The sequence below is a fragment of the Tauraco erythrolophus genome, chromosome W (assembly GCF_009769465.1).
Source record: "Tauraco erythrolophus isolate bTauEry1 chromosome W, bTauEry1.pri, whole genome shotgun sequence".
Classification (NCBI taxonomy): domain Eukaryota; kingdom Metazoa; phylum Chordata; class Aves; order Musophagiformes; family Musophagidae; genus Tauraco; species Tauraco erythrolophus.
Genome location: NC_141497.1, coordinates 14757505 through 14774783, shown reverse-complemented (window position 1 = coordinate 14774783; position 17279 = coordinate 14757505). Strand labels below are relative to the sequence as shown.

The 17279-nt window shown below is 42.5% G+C and overlaps 1 protein-coding gene across 4 annotated transcripts in view; it reads left to right on the top strand.

Moving 5' to 3' along the window:
- The window catches only part of LOC147526229 (uncharacterized), a 43698-nt gene that overhangs the window by 13630 nt on the left and 12789 nt on the right, over positions 1 to 17279 (top strand). For 3 of the 4 annotated variants that reach the window (XM_086630199.1, XM_086630196.1, XM_086630197.1), the window contains exons 4-8: positions 3865 to 4029; positions 5070 to 5248; positions 5853 to 5983; positions 7467 to 7581; positions 10374 to 10493. In XM_086630199.1, the coding sequence (XP_086486325.1) occupies positions 3865 to 4029; positions 5070 to 5248; positions 5853 to 5983; positions 7467 to 7581; positions 10374 to 10493 (710 nt within the window). The remainder of the gene's footprint in view (positions 1 to 3864; positions 4030 to 5069; positions 5249 to 5852; positions 5984 to 7466; positions 7582 to 10373; positions 10494 to 17279) is intronic. The other variant, XM_086630198.1, reaches the window with a different exon arrangement.

The following is a 17279-nucleotide window of genomic DNA, read 5'->3' as shown; positions in this document are numbered from 1 at the left end:
CTTGAAATCAGCAGGCTGCTGTGCTGTATTCAGGGAGAATTCTGGAAATAGTAAACCCTACTTAAAAAAAATTTGGCTTAATGTCACTAACTCCATGTTATTTGAAGATGAAAGTCCTCAGTCTTCCAAACATATTGCAGCAGTGTGTGTATTGATGTTGTTAATGGTACCATCCTGGATTTTTGACTCGTGCTAAGGGTGTCCTGCAGATTCGCAAACCTATCTGTCCTTAAATGATTTTTCATCTGTCTCCATTACCAGAAATATTATTGCCACTCTCATATTCTTAGCTAATACTGATCAGCGTCCTAAAAGAAATGAATGTATTTAGTGTCTCCCTCCCTCCCCATTTCAAAAACCTGCACAAAGGTCAGCATCCTTTTTGAAGCTTGTGCTCCAACAGCTGTTTTAGAGTGTACAACTTATATAATGAAACAGTGGGACCAAAGTCACCAGTTAGAGGTTTAGGCTAATTCTGTCTATGATTCATAACTATCATTGTATAAGAGACATTGCATGACTTGGAAAATAATTTTTAGTTCACATTTCATAAACCAAAATGTGCTTACTCATGATTCTGCTACATAATTGCTGCTAATGAAGCATGAATAATCATAGAATCATTTAGGTTGGAAAAAACCCTGAAGATTAAGTCCAACCATAAAGCTAACACTGCCAAGTCCACCACTAAACTGTGTCCCTAAGTGCCATGTCTACATGTCTTTTAAATAACTCTAGGGATGATGTCATGGTTTAGGCTGCTCCGGCAACTAAACTCCACACAGCTACTCGCTCACCCTCCTGCACCCTCAGGGGAAGAGGAAAAGAATTAAAGGAGAAAAGGGAAAGAGACCCATGAGTTGAGATAAGAACAATTTAATACTACTACTACTAATATATGAATATATACAGATATGTACAATGATAAATATATACAAACGAGTGATGTACGGTGTAATTGCTCACCACCCCTTGACCGAGGCCCGTCTCGTCCCGAACTAACGATCCTGAAACAGATAAGTCCTGATACTGCAATCCCAGACGAGCGAGAGGCCCTAAGATAGCAAGAGAGAGAGAGAAAGCACTCTGAGAGTCCAAAAGTGAGAGTCCCGGAAGAGCAAAGGCCCTTCTTTCTGGCTGACCCTCATTTTTATACTGGGCATGACGCTGCATGATATGGAACATTCCATTGGCCAATTTGGCCCTCGATCCTAAGCCTAAACTCAAATCATAAAGCTAGAAGGTTGTGGGACCTTTGTCCTGGCTATGCAACCTCCCAGCTTTTTGTGCACCTGCACACTGGCAAAACATGGGAAGCTGACAAAGTCCTTGCTGTCTCAATGCCAACTATAAACATAGAATCATAGAATGGTTAGGGTTGGAAGGGACCTTAAAGATCATCAAGTTCCAACCCCTCTGCCATGGGCAGGGAAACCCTCCACTACACCAGGTTGCCCAAAGCCTCATCCAACCTGGCCTTGAACACTTCCAGGGATGGGGCAGCCACAACTTCTCTGGGCAACCTGTTCCAGTGCCTCACCACCCTCAATGTAAAAAATTTCTTCCTTATATCTAATCTAAATCTGCCCTCTTTCAGTTTAAATCCATTGCCCCTTGTCCTATCACTACACGCCCTTGTAAAAAGTCCCTCTCCAGCTTTCCTGTAGGCCCCCTTTAAGTACTGGAAGGCTGCTGTAAGATCACCCCGGAGCCTTCTCTTCTCCAGGCTGAACAGCCCCCACTCTTTCAGCCTGTCTTCATAGCAGAGGTGCTCCAGCCCTCTGATCATCTTCGTGGCCCTCCTCTGGACTCGCTCCAGTAGCTCCATGTCCTTCTTGTGTTGGGAACTCCAGAGCTGAACGCAGTATTCATAGAATCATAGAATGGTTAGGGCTGGAAGGGACCTTCAAAGGTCATCTAGTCCAACCCCCCTGCAAGGAACAGGGGTATCTCCAACTAGATCAGGTTGCTCAGGGCCTCATCCAACCTGGCCTTGAACGTCTCCAGGGATGGAGCATCCACCACCTCTCTGGGTAACCTGTTCCAGTGTTCTACAACTCTCATGGTAAAAAATTTTTTCCTAATATCCAACCTGAATCTACCTCCCTCTATTTTAAAACCATTACCCCTTGTCCTATCACAACAGGCCCTCCTGAACAGCCTCTCCCCATCTTTCTTGTAGGCCCCCTTGAGGTACTGGAAGACCGCTATAAGGTCACCCCGGAGCCTCCTCTTCTCCAGGCTGAACAGCCCCAACTCTTTCAGCCTGTCCTCATAGGAAAGGTGCTCCAGCCCTCTTATCATCTTCGTGGCCCTCCTCTGGACCCTCTCCAACTGGTCCATGTCCTTCTTGTGTTGGGGGCTCCAGAACTGGACGCAGTACTCCAGGTGAGGTCTCACGAGGGCAGAGCAGAGGGGAAGAATCATCTCTCTCAACCTGCTGGCCACGCTCCTCTTGATGCAGCCCAGGACGCGGTTGGCCTTCTGGGCCGCAAGAGCACATTGCCGGCTCATATTGAGCTTCTCGTCCACCAGTACTCCCAAGTCCTTCTCCTCAGGGCTGCTCTCGATCCATTCACCACCCAGTCTGTATTTGTGCCTGGGATTGCCACGACCCAGATGTAGGACCTTGCACTTGGCCTGGTTGAACTTCATGAGGTTGACACAGGCCCACCTCTCCAGCCTGTCGAGGTCCCTCTGGATGGTATCCCTCCCTTCCAGCGTGTCGACGGCACCACACAGCTTGGTGTCATCGGCGAACTTGCTGAGGGTGCGCTCCATGCCACTGTCCACGTCACCGACAAAGATGTTGAAGAGGGCCGGGCCCAACACGGACCCCTGAGGGACGCCACTCGTGACCGGTCTCCACTTGGACATCGAGCCGTTGACCACTACTCTCCGAGTGCGGCCATTGAGCCAATTCCTTATCCACCGAGTGGTCCATCCATCAAACCCATGCCTCTCTAGTTTAGAGAGAAGAAGGTGGGGTCTCACGAGAGCTGAGTAGAGGGGCAGAATCACCTCCCTTGACCTGCTGGCCACGCTCCTTTTGATAAAGCCCAGGATACGGTTTGCTTTCTGGGCTGCCAGTGCACATTGCCGGCTCATGTTGAGCTTCTCATCCACCAGCACTCCCAAGTCCTTTTCCTCAGGGCTGCTCTCAATCCATTCTCTGCCCAGCCTGTACTTGTGCTTGGGATTGCCCCGACCCACGTGCAGGACCTTGCACTTGGCCTTGTTGAACTTCATGAGGTTCTCACAGGCCCACCTCTCCAGCCTGTAAAGGTCTCTCTGGATGGCATCCCTTCCCTCCAGCGTGTCCACAACACCGCAATGCAATATCATGCAATGTCATACTCAGTATGTAGATGAGAGCTGGCTGGGAAGTTTGCTCTTAAGAAATCTCTCTCTTTGGATCTCTCTTTGTGGCTCTTGCTCTTCTTGGATTGCGGTTTCAGGATCTCTTTCAGGATTGCTAGCTGGGATGGGACGGGTGTTGGTCAGCGAGTGGTGAGCAATTATTGTGTACTTCACTCTTTCATATGTATGATTATAGTTTTTATATATTATCATTCTTCTTATTATTTTATCATTATAATTTTTAATTTTATTTAAATTATTAAATTGTTCTTATCTCAACCCACGAGTCTCCTTCCCTTTTCCCCTTTAATTCTCTTCCCCATCTCCTGGGGGTGGAGGAGGATGAGCGAGCAGCTGGGTGGTGTTTGGTTGCCTGTGGGGTTAAACCACAACAATTCATTAGATTTATTTTTATCGAAATGCACAAGGCAGGCAAGTATTAACAAGTGAAGTATCTCCCACTAGTGCTTGGTTGAAAGCATATTCTATTTTTGTGTTTTCCAGCTTGGTGTTTCACTTGGCCCTTTAGGGGCTATACCAGCAGCAGCATTAGACCCTAACATTACTACACTGGGAGAAATACCACAGCCACCAATTATGGGGAATGTGGACCCATCCAAAATTGATGAAATTAGAAGAACAGTCTACGTTGGAAACCTGAATTCACAAGTAGCTTTTTCTTTATTTTTTTTTTATTGGCAATAATAATGGAAGATGCAGAATTGTAAGATTATAATTCCTAAATTACACGTTAAGAGTTTTCATTAGTTGATGCCAATAGAAATTTAAACAAACAAACAAAAAATACTCTTTTTTGGTTACTAGTGATATTTCGTATTCTGAATGCTCTTTTGCCAATCAGATCAGACCAGACTGTGGAATTAATTTTAGCAGGATACCAGAGAAATCACTGTAGCTGAATTCAAGAAACATACTTACGATTGTGTGTGTTGATCAAATGTCCAGCTGGGTTGTGTTAGCTGAACAGTGCCTCAGAAGTCATGAGCTCATGGTACCTGTCCCCCACAACACTGTGCAGTTGCTTAAGTACAGTAAGAAGGAATGATTTCTCCTAATGGAAGTTGCAAAATTAGCATAAATACCTTTGAGTTTCTCTGACAGGAAAGTTAGGTCTGTCAGAAATTTGTTTTTTCAGCAGTTGATTGAATTAATTGAAAAAATTTGCTTTTGACTGTCGGCAATATAAGTATTTGATTTGGGTTTTTTTTGACTGCCAAAGTGACTACTAGAGTGTAAAAGTACTATTGGTCGCAATAAAATAAAACAAGCTGTAAGCTAGTAGAAAAACAGATAAAAGCAAAGTCTTGTAATACTGTTTGGATTTATTTTTTTAATTGATCAAAATTCACAATCAATAGCTTGGACATAGGTGTATAAGGAAATTCCTCATCAGTTATTTCAAATGAGTTGCCTGAAAAGTGCAAAAACCTGTACAAGTGCTTTTTTAACCTAGATGTAGGACTTCAGGGCTTGTGGTTGCACTATTTTAAATTGTAGTATATTCTTCAGATTAACAGAAGAAAAAAAACCCTTTCTCTCTTGAAGTGTGACATTACCAAATTAATGTCACCTGTGTAATAATGGTGAGATGTCTTTCCAAAATCTGTAGCTCTTAGATTACCTGATATGTTGGATAAGTGGTTTTCATTATATATTTTACTTCAGCTGAGCTCTTTGACTCTTTCTAGACTACAACAGCAGATCAACTGCTTGAATTCTTTAAGCAAGTTGGAGAAGTCAAATTTGTGCGAATGGCAGGTGATGAGACGCAACCAACACGATTTGCTTTTGTGGAATTTGCAGACCAAAATTCCGTACCTCGAGCTCTTGCCTTTAATGGAGTTATGTTTGGAGACAGACCACTGAAGTAAGAAATTAATCATCCATATGAATATTGAATGAGAGATTTCTTAGTGTCCTTATACATTTATGATTCTGATATGCAGGAAACTGCTGTGATGAATATTTTTTTCAATATAAGAACCTATTGTTAGTAAAATGGAACACTTTTACAAACTCCATTTTCAAGATTGGACATAACTTTCTCCAAGAAGAATATGGATGGCATCGAGTAAAATATTTCTACATCTAATCTTGAGTTTAGTGAAAGCTATAACAGAGAATCTGCAGTCCTTGGTACTAATTAAGCTTTATATATGATGTGTATGTAATTAGTAGGCCTTAATGTAGAGATTTGATCTGAAATAGAGAAATAGATTCCTAGACTTCTACTAGAAAATATTTTAACACAGAAATATTGTGCCGCATTTATTTATAAGCGTTAAGATTTGAAAGCAATAAGACAGACATTTCAGATACTTAGAACAGATGAGTGTTAGGAAAAATCTCTAGTTTTGCTGAATTTTGAAGTTTTTAGTCATACGTGGAAGTTGAGATATTTTCTTCTTTGTTTTTCATTTTGCCTTTTCAAGTGTTTGGGAGTTAAAGGTTTTTGGTTTTCCTTAATTTAGGATAAATCACTCCAATAATGCAATAGTGAAGCCTCCTGAAATGACACCACAAGCTGCTGCCAAGGAACTGGAAGAAGTGATGAAGAGAGTAAGGGAAGCCCAGTCTTTCATATCTGCGGCTATTGAGCCAGGTAGGTATATTATCTTCATTACCTAACAGACATATTCTGTGTGTACCTTGGCACATGCTTTTAGGAGCACTTTCAAACACAGGAAAATGGTACTCAAAAGTGAACAACATGTGTGGGGGAAAAAGAAAATCATTAAAAATGTCTTCATGCAACAAAGCAGTGGAATGAAGCTGACTTTTTATTTCATCATATCTTATTTTCAGATACATGCTCACTGAATGTTTTCAGAAATACAAAATCAACACTAAATTAATACTTAATGTTGGTGCTTTTAAAGTTCAAAGTACTTACAAACTTTAAAAAATGCTTTATATTTTGTTTTGTTCTCTAGCACCCATTAATGCCATAGTTTCATGATCAGAGGGAGCTAGTATGCTGCTGAAAGCAGCAATATTATGCTTTCCTTCAGCAAGTTAATTTTGTCATTGTACTATGCTGTTTTTCATGCTGGCTCAAGACTATGTGCATCCTCATAGCAAATGGGATCAGAGAATGAATCTGGGATAAAACTTAACATGTTGTAATGGACTTTTTTTCATCCAGATTAGTTCCCCGATTCCCGTTAACACTGAAATGCCAGGTCAAGGAGGGAGGTGTTGGTGGATTGAGTGGTTAGACAGACATTTCAGTGCTGATTTATGCTGACTTTGATCACAAAACTACAGCATAAAAAATTCTCAACTTGTTAAGCTTGCAGTTGAAATCCTCCTTTTTCCTTTCATCAGCAAGATTTTGTCATTCTTCTTACTAAGAAACCCAGATGTTGACTTACGTAGGTTAGATAGTGGAGAGTCTTGAGGTTGGTTGTTTGTTTTTTTTCAGGGAGGGAAGTATTTTCTGTTGTTTTTTAGGGTTGGGAGAAAAATAGTTCTAACGTTTCCTCAGTGTTAAGCAGCAGAATAATAATCTTTTAGAGTCTGAACCAAAGTCTGCTGAGGTCACTGGTAAGCTTTCTGTTAACTTCCTGGCCTTTGGATCAAACTTTTCACCCCCTTCTCCTCATCCCTTCCTCCCCTAAAACAGTGTTTGAGGAATAGAACTTCAATATTTTTACAGTGATTGGAATATCTAAAAGTATATAAAGTACTAATTATTATTTACATTTTATGCTTGTTTTCAAATTTATACCCTCTGAGTTTACTCTGTTCTTCTGAGATTATTAAAAAAAAAGTAGTTATATAATATACCAGAGGAGAACGTGTTGTAATCTTGTGCATTGTGACAGCAACATAAATCCCATTCCTAACAGAGCTAGCTGTTTATAATTATCTGGTTTATGTGTACTGCTGTAGGATGGCTGCACTCAACGAGCGTATGCAATGACTTTCTTGGATGTTTCTGAAGGATATTTGCAAATAAGGAAGATGTGCAATGTGTAGGCCCCTTGCACTATATGTGTGGTACATTCCACTTGTGCTAGATTGTTTAACTGGGATCTTTAAATGTTCTGAGCTTACACTGCAAAGTGTTTTTTTCCTCTCAGAGTCTGGAAAGAGCAGTGAAAGAAAGGGTGGTCGATCTCGTTCTCATTCTTGTTCAGAATCCAGGTCTAGCTCAAAATCCCGATCTAGAAGGAAAAGATCACACTCAAAACACAGGTAGGTATGCTTTTTATTTTGGACTAAGAGATCATACTGGATTGTTGTGGGTTTTTTTTGTTTTTTTTTTTTTGTGGTGGTGGTTACTGAGATTTCTTACTGAGTTATGAGACAAGTATCCCTGTAGAGAAGATTAGTAACTTACACTGACCAGATCAGAGTTAACTAGGAACTTTGTCTCTGAACAGATACTCTTTCCCTCTAAATGCTAAATGTTTTCAGGATTACTTTCAGGTAAAACACACTAGAAGGTATTTTTTGTGCCATGTAGCATAACCTTTTCTATGGTTTCATGGTACGTTTTGTGCCATGGAGCATAATTTCATTTTGTGTATTTTAAAAATAAATAGTTATCTGTGTTTTGTAGATAGAACATTTAGTTTACTGTTAACACTCTGAACAGATAGGCTGGCTGGTTTTGCTAGTAGAAAGTTCCTGCTGTTCTGAACTTCTAAACATCTAGTTAATAAATACAGTATTTTTATTTACTGTACTGTAAACATAAAGCTGTATTTTTTAAAAGCCAGAAGAAAAAGGCTTTAGGGGCAGTTTTTCATTCGTCACTGTTTGCTTTGCTAATTTGTTCAGTTCTGAAACAGACTTTGAAATATAGGAGGAAATAAAATTACTAGATCACCCTTAAATTAAGATTTTTCTCCAAGAATGAGACAGTCTTGCTATGTGAGACTTACAAATGCTTCCCGAAATGTTTCAATGTCAGGAATGTCTTCTGATCATTTACATAATCAATCTAAAGATATTTGGCTACATTAAGTATCATAAAAACCCAAAACAACCCAAACTCAAAATGTATTTGATAGCTTACACTTTAAAAAGGTGAGTGTTGTCAGTGTTGCAGCAACAGCACTGTTGCATTCTTTCATCCATTGTCTTTTAACAGGGCAACTAGAATTCTTTTACATACAGAAAAGCTGGCCAGAGGGACGCACCACATCAGTTATACTACCAAACAAATATGGTCTAAGTGCAGGCTTCAGTTTTGTAATAGCGTTACACAGTACATGTTATCTAATGACATCAAAACATTGGGTACCTTTTTAATGCAAGAAGAATAATTTGTTCATTTCCTTATTGCTTGCTTCTCTTCTGTTTTTCTAACTCAGGACATAACTGAAAAATGGTCTTTGTTTTGTGTAGCACTGCAGTAATCTCAGTGCTATTTTGTACTGACACAAACCAAATGGATTTTTAGAAGATAAATTTGCATTTTTTTTTTACTTGCAGAAAACCTGTGCTTTGAACAATTGTTGATAGTTATATATATATATATTTCTTTTTCTAATGATTTTACCACTGTTACTGTCAGTTTTGAGAACATGCTGAAAAAAGGCCAGTCGCCTGTTCAGACAACTTCATCCCTAAGAATAAACTGTCCTTACCACTTTCCAGTTTTACCGTTTTATAAAACCCCTAAATCACTTTCATCTCTATGATATAAAATTTATTCAAGGTCTTATTTGGACTAAATTGTAATTACTTTTCCCTGTAATTAGTTTGTATTTCTACACTGATACATGGAGCAAAGCTGTAGGTAAAAAATGATTGCCTCTCCTCTTCTCTTGGTATATCTTACTCTGTGTGTCTTGAGCTGCAGAAGACAGGTGGAACTGGTATTTTTTGTATCTCCCTGTTCTTCAGGATTTATTGAGTAATATACATGAATTTCTGTCTTTGGTAAGTTTAACTTCATCGTACCTTAACCTCTCAGGCAAAGTATCCAATGATGTGTTCTTTTGAAATTTAATGTTCAAATTCAACTTTTTTGTTTTCCTAAGGAATATGATCTTCTGAATATAGGGAATATTTTTTTGGAAAAAAAGAGTATAGTAATTTTTTTAAGTCTTGTTTTCTTCATCAAATCTGAGACTATACTATATGTTTATATAGTATATGTAATATATAATTATAATTATACATTACATACATGTAATATATGTAATGTATAATTTTATGTATATACTATATATTTATCAGAAGACTTTAATTAGATTTCTATTGGAGTATCTGCATATTATTTGCATTCCTTATTTATCATGTAGTAAATGCTAATTCCTTTTCTTGAGAACTCTTATAATTCAAATCCATGTTAACATATCCTTTCAACTGAAAAGGTAACTTGACTAAATGCTGAACCACAGATAGTGGGGTTCTTATTTTTTTTTTTTTAAAGTTCAATTAAATTGTAAGACTGGAGAACAAAGAGGCCAGTTAAAGCCATCTTTCTTCATTGACCAAGACTGCAATAAGTGACTAGGCCTGGAAAAGAAGAAAAATGTAACTAATTATATTAACAAGCTGATAGAAATTGTCTATAGTAGAATCATAGAATCATAGAATCATAGAATCATAGAATGGTTAGGGCTGGAAGGGACCTTCGAAGGTCATCTAGTCCAACCCCCCTGCAAGGAACAGGGATATCTCCAACTAGATCAGGTTGCTCAGGGCCTTGTCCAACCTAGTAGATTTTATGCACTAGATTTACTAAGGACAGCTATCCTAATGTGATATGAATTTTGTTTTCCATAATATTCATGGAAGTTATTATGAAACATGAGTATTACTTAAATGGTGCATTGTTTCAAAGGAGAGCATGTGCACCTGGTGAAGTTTAAAGTAACCATATTTACAAAAACGTTGGTAGGCAGTATATTACTGAGGTGTAACTCTATATAATAAGACAAGATTTATGTGTTTTTTTTCCCTTCTTGGTTGACCTAATTTTTATGAAGTTTCAATATTAAAGTATTTTTCTTCTGACATTGTTCATATAGAAGTAGATCTGGCAACAGATCACTCTCAAGACACAAGGACAGACGCAGATCCAGAAGTCCCCTGAAAAAACGGTCTAGATCTAGGGAAAGGCGGAAATCAAGAAGTCACTCTCGTTCTCGGTGAGTTCCATTCCTAAGAAATGATACTGTTCTTCTTAGCACACAGTACAAAGTTTTTGAAAAAAATCTAACCTTTTAGGTGATGACAAAGGATGGAACCTCTAAATGTTTTAGCCTGACCCTAGACTTTATTTGTGGGACAAAAAAATAGAAAGTAAATTCTTATGCTGAGTGTACTGGTTTTAGCTGAGATATAGTTAATATGGGGGTTAAACCACAACACTGAGGTACCTAAACTTTGATACCAAAGTCTAGTCTACATTTATACCAATGTGCAAACTGATTGAAAATAGGTAACTTTAATCATCAGACTTTAACCAACAGTTTAGGCATGTTCTGTGTAGCCTGTGCAATGCACAAAAAAGTGGATGATGCTTCTTCAATTTATATCTGTTAAGAAGGTTGGATTCAGGCTGAACTTGATCCCGCGTTCTGAGAACATGTATAAAATTTTTGTGCATGAGCTTTTATTTTTGCCTTTGGCTATTTCATATTGGCCATACACTGCTGTAGGCACAAATGCATATGTCTGTTATGTGGCATATTTACATTTCAGGATCTAATACATCTGTATTTTGCCTATCTATTAATTTTTAAGTTTGATTGTCTAATTATTGAACCATGAAATTCCAACAAGATAATTCCTTTATCTCCTTGGATGATAACGTAGTTTTCTGAGGGATGAAATAGTGAATATTCACAAAACAAAACTGCCTATGAAAGTAGCTTCATGAATAGAAGCCTTGGTACTTTTCTTTCTGTTTCATCTCTGTAATTCCCCTGACTCATTTAAAGGGAGCTTCATACTTAGGTTGTGCAGTTGTCTCTTGTTTTCTGAGGGAAGAAGTTTTACGGGAAAGAGAACTGCAGATCAGTGGACCTCGGTGGGAACAGTTAGGAGTAGGCTACATAGCTGGGCTTCATTGATGGATCCTTTTGACTCTCTGTTGCTGTTGTCTGAAGCTTCTTGAGATATCTGCTCACTGGAAGGAGCAAGTCCAATGAAATCTCTGTGATAAATAACTGGAAGGCGCTTCTTGGGTTGTTGTGAGACCCCTTGCTGTTGCAGGGATTGTGTGCTGTTTAATCTTTATGATCTTACATTCCTTCTGTGAGACATCTAAAGAAGTATTTGCCAAAACCTGATGGGAACCAAAGTCTTTGGGTCACAGACCATGAAACAAGCCTACTATTTATTAGTAGTCAAACACTTGTTCCAATGAAGAAAGGTGGGGGCTTTGTATAGGCCTTTTGTATCTGAAGGAGTCTCTTTGACAATCTAAAAATCCTTGAATAGGTACTAATACCAATACACACAGCAACTTCTGTCAGTCTGGTTCTCTTGGACATGAAAAGGCCTGCTGATCAACTTCTCTTGTGCTTTCTCCTGTTTCTCTGAACAATTGTCCATTTTCATATGTCCTAGAGGCAGGTCTAGGAGTTGTGCGTGTCTCTTCTTTTTGCTAGAAAGGAAAGATAGTTCAGAGTCTTGCACTTCCAAATAACCCTTTACCAAAATGTAATCTTCCAGCCAAAGCTATGAGCTAATAAATTTTTATTTGACTTGACTACTAGAACATCCGTTGGAATTTTCCTCACTGTTTTTATGAACATGCATTGTTCTACCTATCCCAAAGAAACTAACTTGTTCTGTTACCTTGCTACTGTTTTTACTGTCTTAACAATTTTTCAATAATTTTCAAATTCCTAATGACATTAGAGTTGATTGAATTGTCTTGGTTCAGTTTTGACCTTACGTTTGCCTTTTGAGGGAATTTGATGACATTTTATCCTTTTTTTTTTTGTTTCTATGTATTGTTGTTGGACTTCCAAGCAGTTCCAGGATACTTATGTGAGAGAACACTGTCGAATCATGAAATGGTTTGAGTTGGAAGGGACCTTTAAAGGTCATCTAGTCCAGCCCCCCTACAATGAGCAGGGACATCTTCAAATAGATAAGGTTGCTCAGAATTTAAATGTCCTGATCCGAAGTCAGGGAAGGTTTCAATATGATCCCAAGAGCGAGATTAAGACACAAACGAGGTCAAATGCTGTTGTTATGGTTTGAAGTGGGGGGGGAGGTCCGGGTGGCAGAAGCTGCCCATCAGACCGGACTCCCGTCCCCCTCGGGGCTTGAGCCAATCGGCGCCTCTGCGAATTGCCCTATTTACGTCGGACAAAGGAACCAGAAAGGAGATGGGAAGGGGGCATGGCCCGGCTCCCGGCAGGCCAGTGGCCCGGGCTGGGCCGGTGCCTGCCCCGTTGAGGATGGCGGCGGCGGAGCCGCTTGGGGAACTCGGGGAGAGCCCTGCTCCCGGGGCGCCCACCGGGCTGAGTTCACCTAGAAAGGACTGAAATCTAAGAGAAACGGCCACATAGATAAGAGGTCAGTGAAGATGGGATGGAACAACGTATGCCGTGGTTGAGTCCCCCTTGCGAGCAGCCCCTTGCAACCAGTCCTCGGTGGAGCAAGCAGAGACCCACTCGCAGCCCGTGGAGGATCCACGTCGAGAAGAGATGCCAGAGCCTGAGCACAGTACGCATCTAGAGTCCGTGGGATGCCCCCCGCCAATGGGGAGGTGTTTTGTTAAAGGAGATGCCTGAGCCTGAGACTATTGTGAATCATGGGCACAGGTCGAGGCGCATTTACGCATTTTGCATTTACGCATCTAAGTCTGTACGGAGACGCATTTAAGGTCGATATGCCGACCCATGCCGGAGCACATTTAAAGTCTGTATGATGACCCACGCCAGAGCAAGTGGCTGCAGCTCCTTAAAAACCCAGGACTGGTAAAGCCCGCACTTGGGGCAAATCCGATGGGGTAAGGGTTTGCCTCCTAGCGGGCAGGTTTCACACTTTCACCGTGAGTAGGGAATCCTGGAGCAAGGGACAATGGTGTAAGGACTCCTTTTCCTTTAAGAGAAGCGGCAGTAACAACTTGGAATGAACTGACCTGCACTCCCCCATTCCCTGCCCCCTGCACCACTGGGGGGAGGAGGTAGAGCCGGGAAGAAGAAGCAAAAGGGGGGGGAAGTGGTGTTGTTTTTAAGATCTGGCCTTGTTTTCTTTTTATCCTCTTAAGTAACCGTTTTTGTTTGCTTTTCTCTTTCTAGGTAGCTGTTAATAAATAGTTTTGCTTTAAGAAAACAGCCTCTTTTGCCCAGGACCGTGGTTGGTGGGTGCTGCTCTGTTCCTGTCTCGACCCTCAGCTCTTTTATTGCATTTTTCTCCTCTCCATTTTACTCGGGTGGGAGAGCTGCATGGGATTTGGTTGCCGGATCAGCCTAACCCACGACAGCTGTATACCAGAAACAGCTTTTATTATCAAAAGTAAAAAATGATAGCGATAGGATAGAGTAGAAGAAAAAGGCAGAAATTGAGCAAACGTTCGAGACAGAGTTGCAAGGAAAGTCACCACCATTGATCTGCAGCATCCTGGCGGTCCAAAGTTTTCGATGTTCTAGTAGTGGGCGATGGCACAAGAGAGCAAAAGAAGAGAAGAGGGGCTTTGTCTCAACCATCCTTTTAACCCTGCAGTTTTTGATAATTTCCATGGCAACGGCATGTCTCTGCATTCCTGCACTTGCACACGACCCCAGCTGACCCCAGCCTCGCTCATCATGCGACTGCTACATGATTCAATGGTGCATGACTCCGAAAGGTGTTCTTCACAAACTGGACGTTTCCATAACCTTGTGACCTTTAGGCAGCAGTTAGAGACTGTCATGATTTAGGCCAATCCGGCAACTAAACTCCACACAGCCGCTCTCTCACTTCTTCCCCAGTGAAGTGGAGAGGAGAAAAATATAATAAAAGAACTGAGGGTTAGAGACAAGAACAGAAAGAGCACCCACCAACCATGGTCCCGGGCAAAACAGACTCGGCTTTCTTAAAGTAAAACAATTTATTAACAGCTACTTAAAAGAATAAAGACAAGCAAAACCAGTTACTTAAAAGGATAAAAAGAAAACAAGGCCAGATCGTAAAAACAACACCTCCCCACCCCGCTTTCCTTTTCTTCCCGGTTCTACCTCCTTCCCCAGCGGCGCAGGGGGACAGGGAATGGGGGAGTGCAGGTCAGTTCATTCCATGTTGTTCCTGCTGCTCCTTTCTTAAAGGAAGAGGAGTCCTTACACCCTTTTTTCCCTTGCTCCAGTGGATCCCCTACTCACGAGGAAAATCCACAAACTTCTCCAGCGTCAGTCCTACCAGCAGGATGCAATCCTTCCCCATCGGATTGCTCCAGTGCGGGCTTTTACCACAGTCTCGGATTCTTAGGGAGTTGTTGCCACTCGCTCCTGTGTGGGTCGTCATGCAGACTCCAAATGCATCTCTATCCTGTTGTGCGTCCCATGCTTCATGACCGTCCTCAGGCCCAGGCATCTCTTCTCTGTCATGGCTTCTCCACGGGCTGCAAGTGGGTCTCTGCTCCACCGAGACTGTCCTGGCTGCAGGGGGGCCGCCTGCCATCTCACCACCGGTTGCAGGGGAAACTCAGCTCCAGCACACCTTGTCCCGTTCCATCTTCACTGAACTGCTGTCGGTGTGGCTGTTTCTCTCAGATCTCAGTCCTCTCTGGGTGAACTCGGCCCAGCGGGCACCCCAGGAGTGGGGCTCTCCCGGAGTTCCCCAAGCAGCTCCGTCACTGCCATCCTCAGTGGGTGGCGCTGACCCGATGCAGGCAACTGCCCGGCCTGGAGCCAGGGAGCGGGGGCAGTGCCCCCCTCCCCTCTCCTCGCTCCTGGGCAAAGGCACCTTTTCTGGAGTCCAATCTGGTGACCAGAACTGGGAGGTCACAGGGAGCAAATCCCTCTCCTGCCACCAGAACCCCCCTAGACACACACATCAATCCATCACAGAGACAAACAATCTTTTTCCACAGCTCAGTCTCTCACACAGGCAATCTTTGAGACAAATGTTCAACAGTTCAGTCTCTCACATCTACCCTTTTTAAAAATGGGTGTAATGTTTCCCTTTTTCTAGTCACCAGGGACTTGACCCGACTGCCATGACTTTTCAAATATCATGGAGGGTGGCTTGGCAACTACATCAGCCAATTCCCTCAGGACTCTGGGATATATCTTGTCAGGTCCCATAGACTTATGTATGTTCAGGTTCCTCAGGTGGTCTCAAATCTGATCTTCTCTTACAGTGGGAGGGACTTTGCTCCCCCAGTCCCTGCCTTGTGGTCCATCCACTCGAGAGGTGTGGGAAAGGAGGTTGCCAGTGAAGACTGAGGCAAAAAAGCTGTTGAGTACCTCAGTCTTCTCCTCACCTGTTGTTACCAATTTGCCAGATGTGTTCATCAGTGGAGGGTATGCTTTCTTTGACTTTCCTTTTCTGGCTGACATACCTGTAGAAGCCCTTCTTGTTATTCTTTGTGTTCCTTGCCGAGTTCAGCTCCAGTTGCACCTTGTCCTTCCTGACCCCATCCCTATGCAACTGGGCAGTGTCCTTATACTCTTCCCAGGATACCTGTCCCTGCTTCCACTGCCTGTGCATTTCCTTCTTGCCCTTTAGTTTGGCCAGCAGGTCTCAACTCAGCCATGCAGGTCTCTTGCCTTCCTTGCCTGATTTCTTATACCTGGGAATTGAGAGCTCTTTTGCTCTATGGAAAGTGTCCTTAAAGGTCTGCCAGCTCTCTTCTGCTCCCTTGTCTCTGAGGGCAGTTTCCCAGGGAGTCCCATTGACTAATTCCTTGAACAGCTGGAAGTTTGCTTTCCTAAAATTCAGGGTCCTGACTTTACTCTTTGTCTGTCCCATATCCCTCAGGATTGCGAACTCCACCAGTGCATGATCGCTGCAGCCGAGGCTGCCTCCAATCTTGATGTCACCGATTAGCTCACTTGCGTTGGTGACCATCAGGTCCAGTATTGCATCCCCTCTGGTAGGGCTATTACCTGGCTTAAGAAGCTATCCTCGATGTGCTACAGGAGTCTCCTGGATTGCCTGCAGTTTGCTGTGCTATTTTTCCAGCAGATGTCAGGGAGGTGGGCCTGTGAGAACCTCATGAAGTTCAACAAGGCCAAGTGCAAGGTTCTGCATGTGGGTCGGGGCAATCCCAAGCACAAGTATAGGCTGGGCGGAGAATGGATTGAGAGCAGCCCTGAGGAAAAGGACTTGGGAGTGCTGGTGGATGAGAAGCTCAACATGAGCCGGCAATGCACACTGGCAGCCCAGAAAGCCAACCGTATCCTGGGTTGCATCAAAAAAAGCGTGGCCAGCAGGTCGAGGGAGGTGATTCTGCCCCTCTGCTCTGCTCTTGTGAGACCCCACCTGGAATACTGTGTTCAGTTCTGGAGTCCCCAACACCAGAAGGACATGGAGCTGCTGGAGCGAGTCCAGAGGAGGCCACAAAGATGATCCGAGGGCTGGGGCACCTCTGCTATGAAGACAGGCTGAGAGAGTTGGGGCTGTTCAGACTGAAGAAGAGAAGGCTCCGGGGAGACCTTTTAGCAGCCTTCCAGTACTTAAAGGGGGCCTACAGGAAAGCTGGAGAGGGACTTTTTACAAGGGTGTGTAGTGATAGGACAAGGGGCAATGGCTTTAGGGGAGGGGAGATTTAGATTGAATATAAGGAAGAAATTTTTCACTCCGAGGGTGGTGAGGCACTGGAACAGGTTGCCCAGAGAAGTTGTAGATGCCCCATCCCTGGAAGTGTTCAAGGCCAGGTTGGATGAGGCTTTGGGCAACCTGGTGTAGTGGAGGGTTTCCCTGCCCATGGCAGGGGGGTTGGAACTAGATGATCTTTGAGGTCCCTTCCAACTCTAACCATTCTATGATTG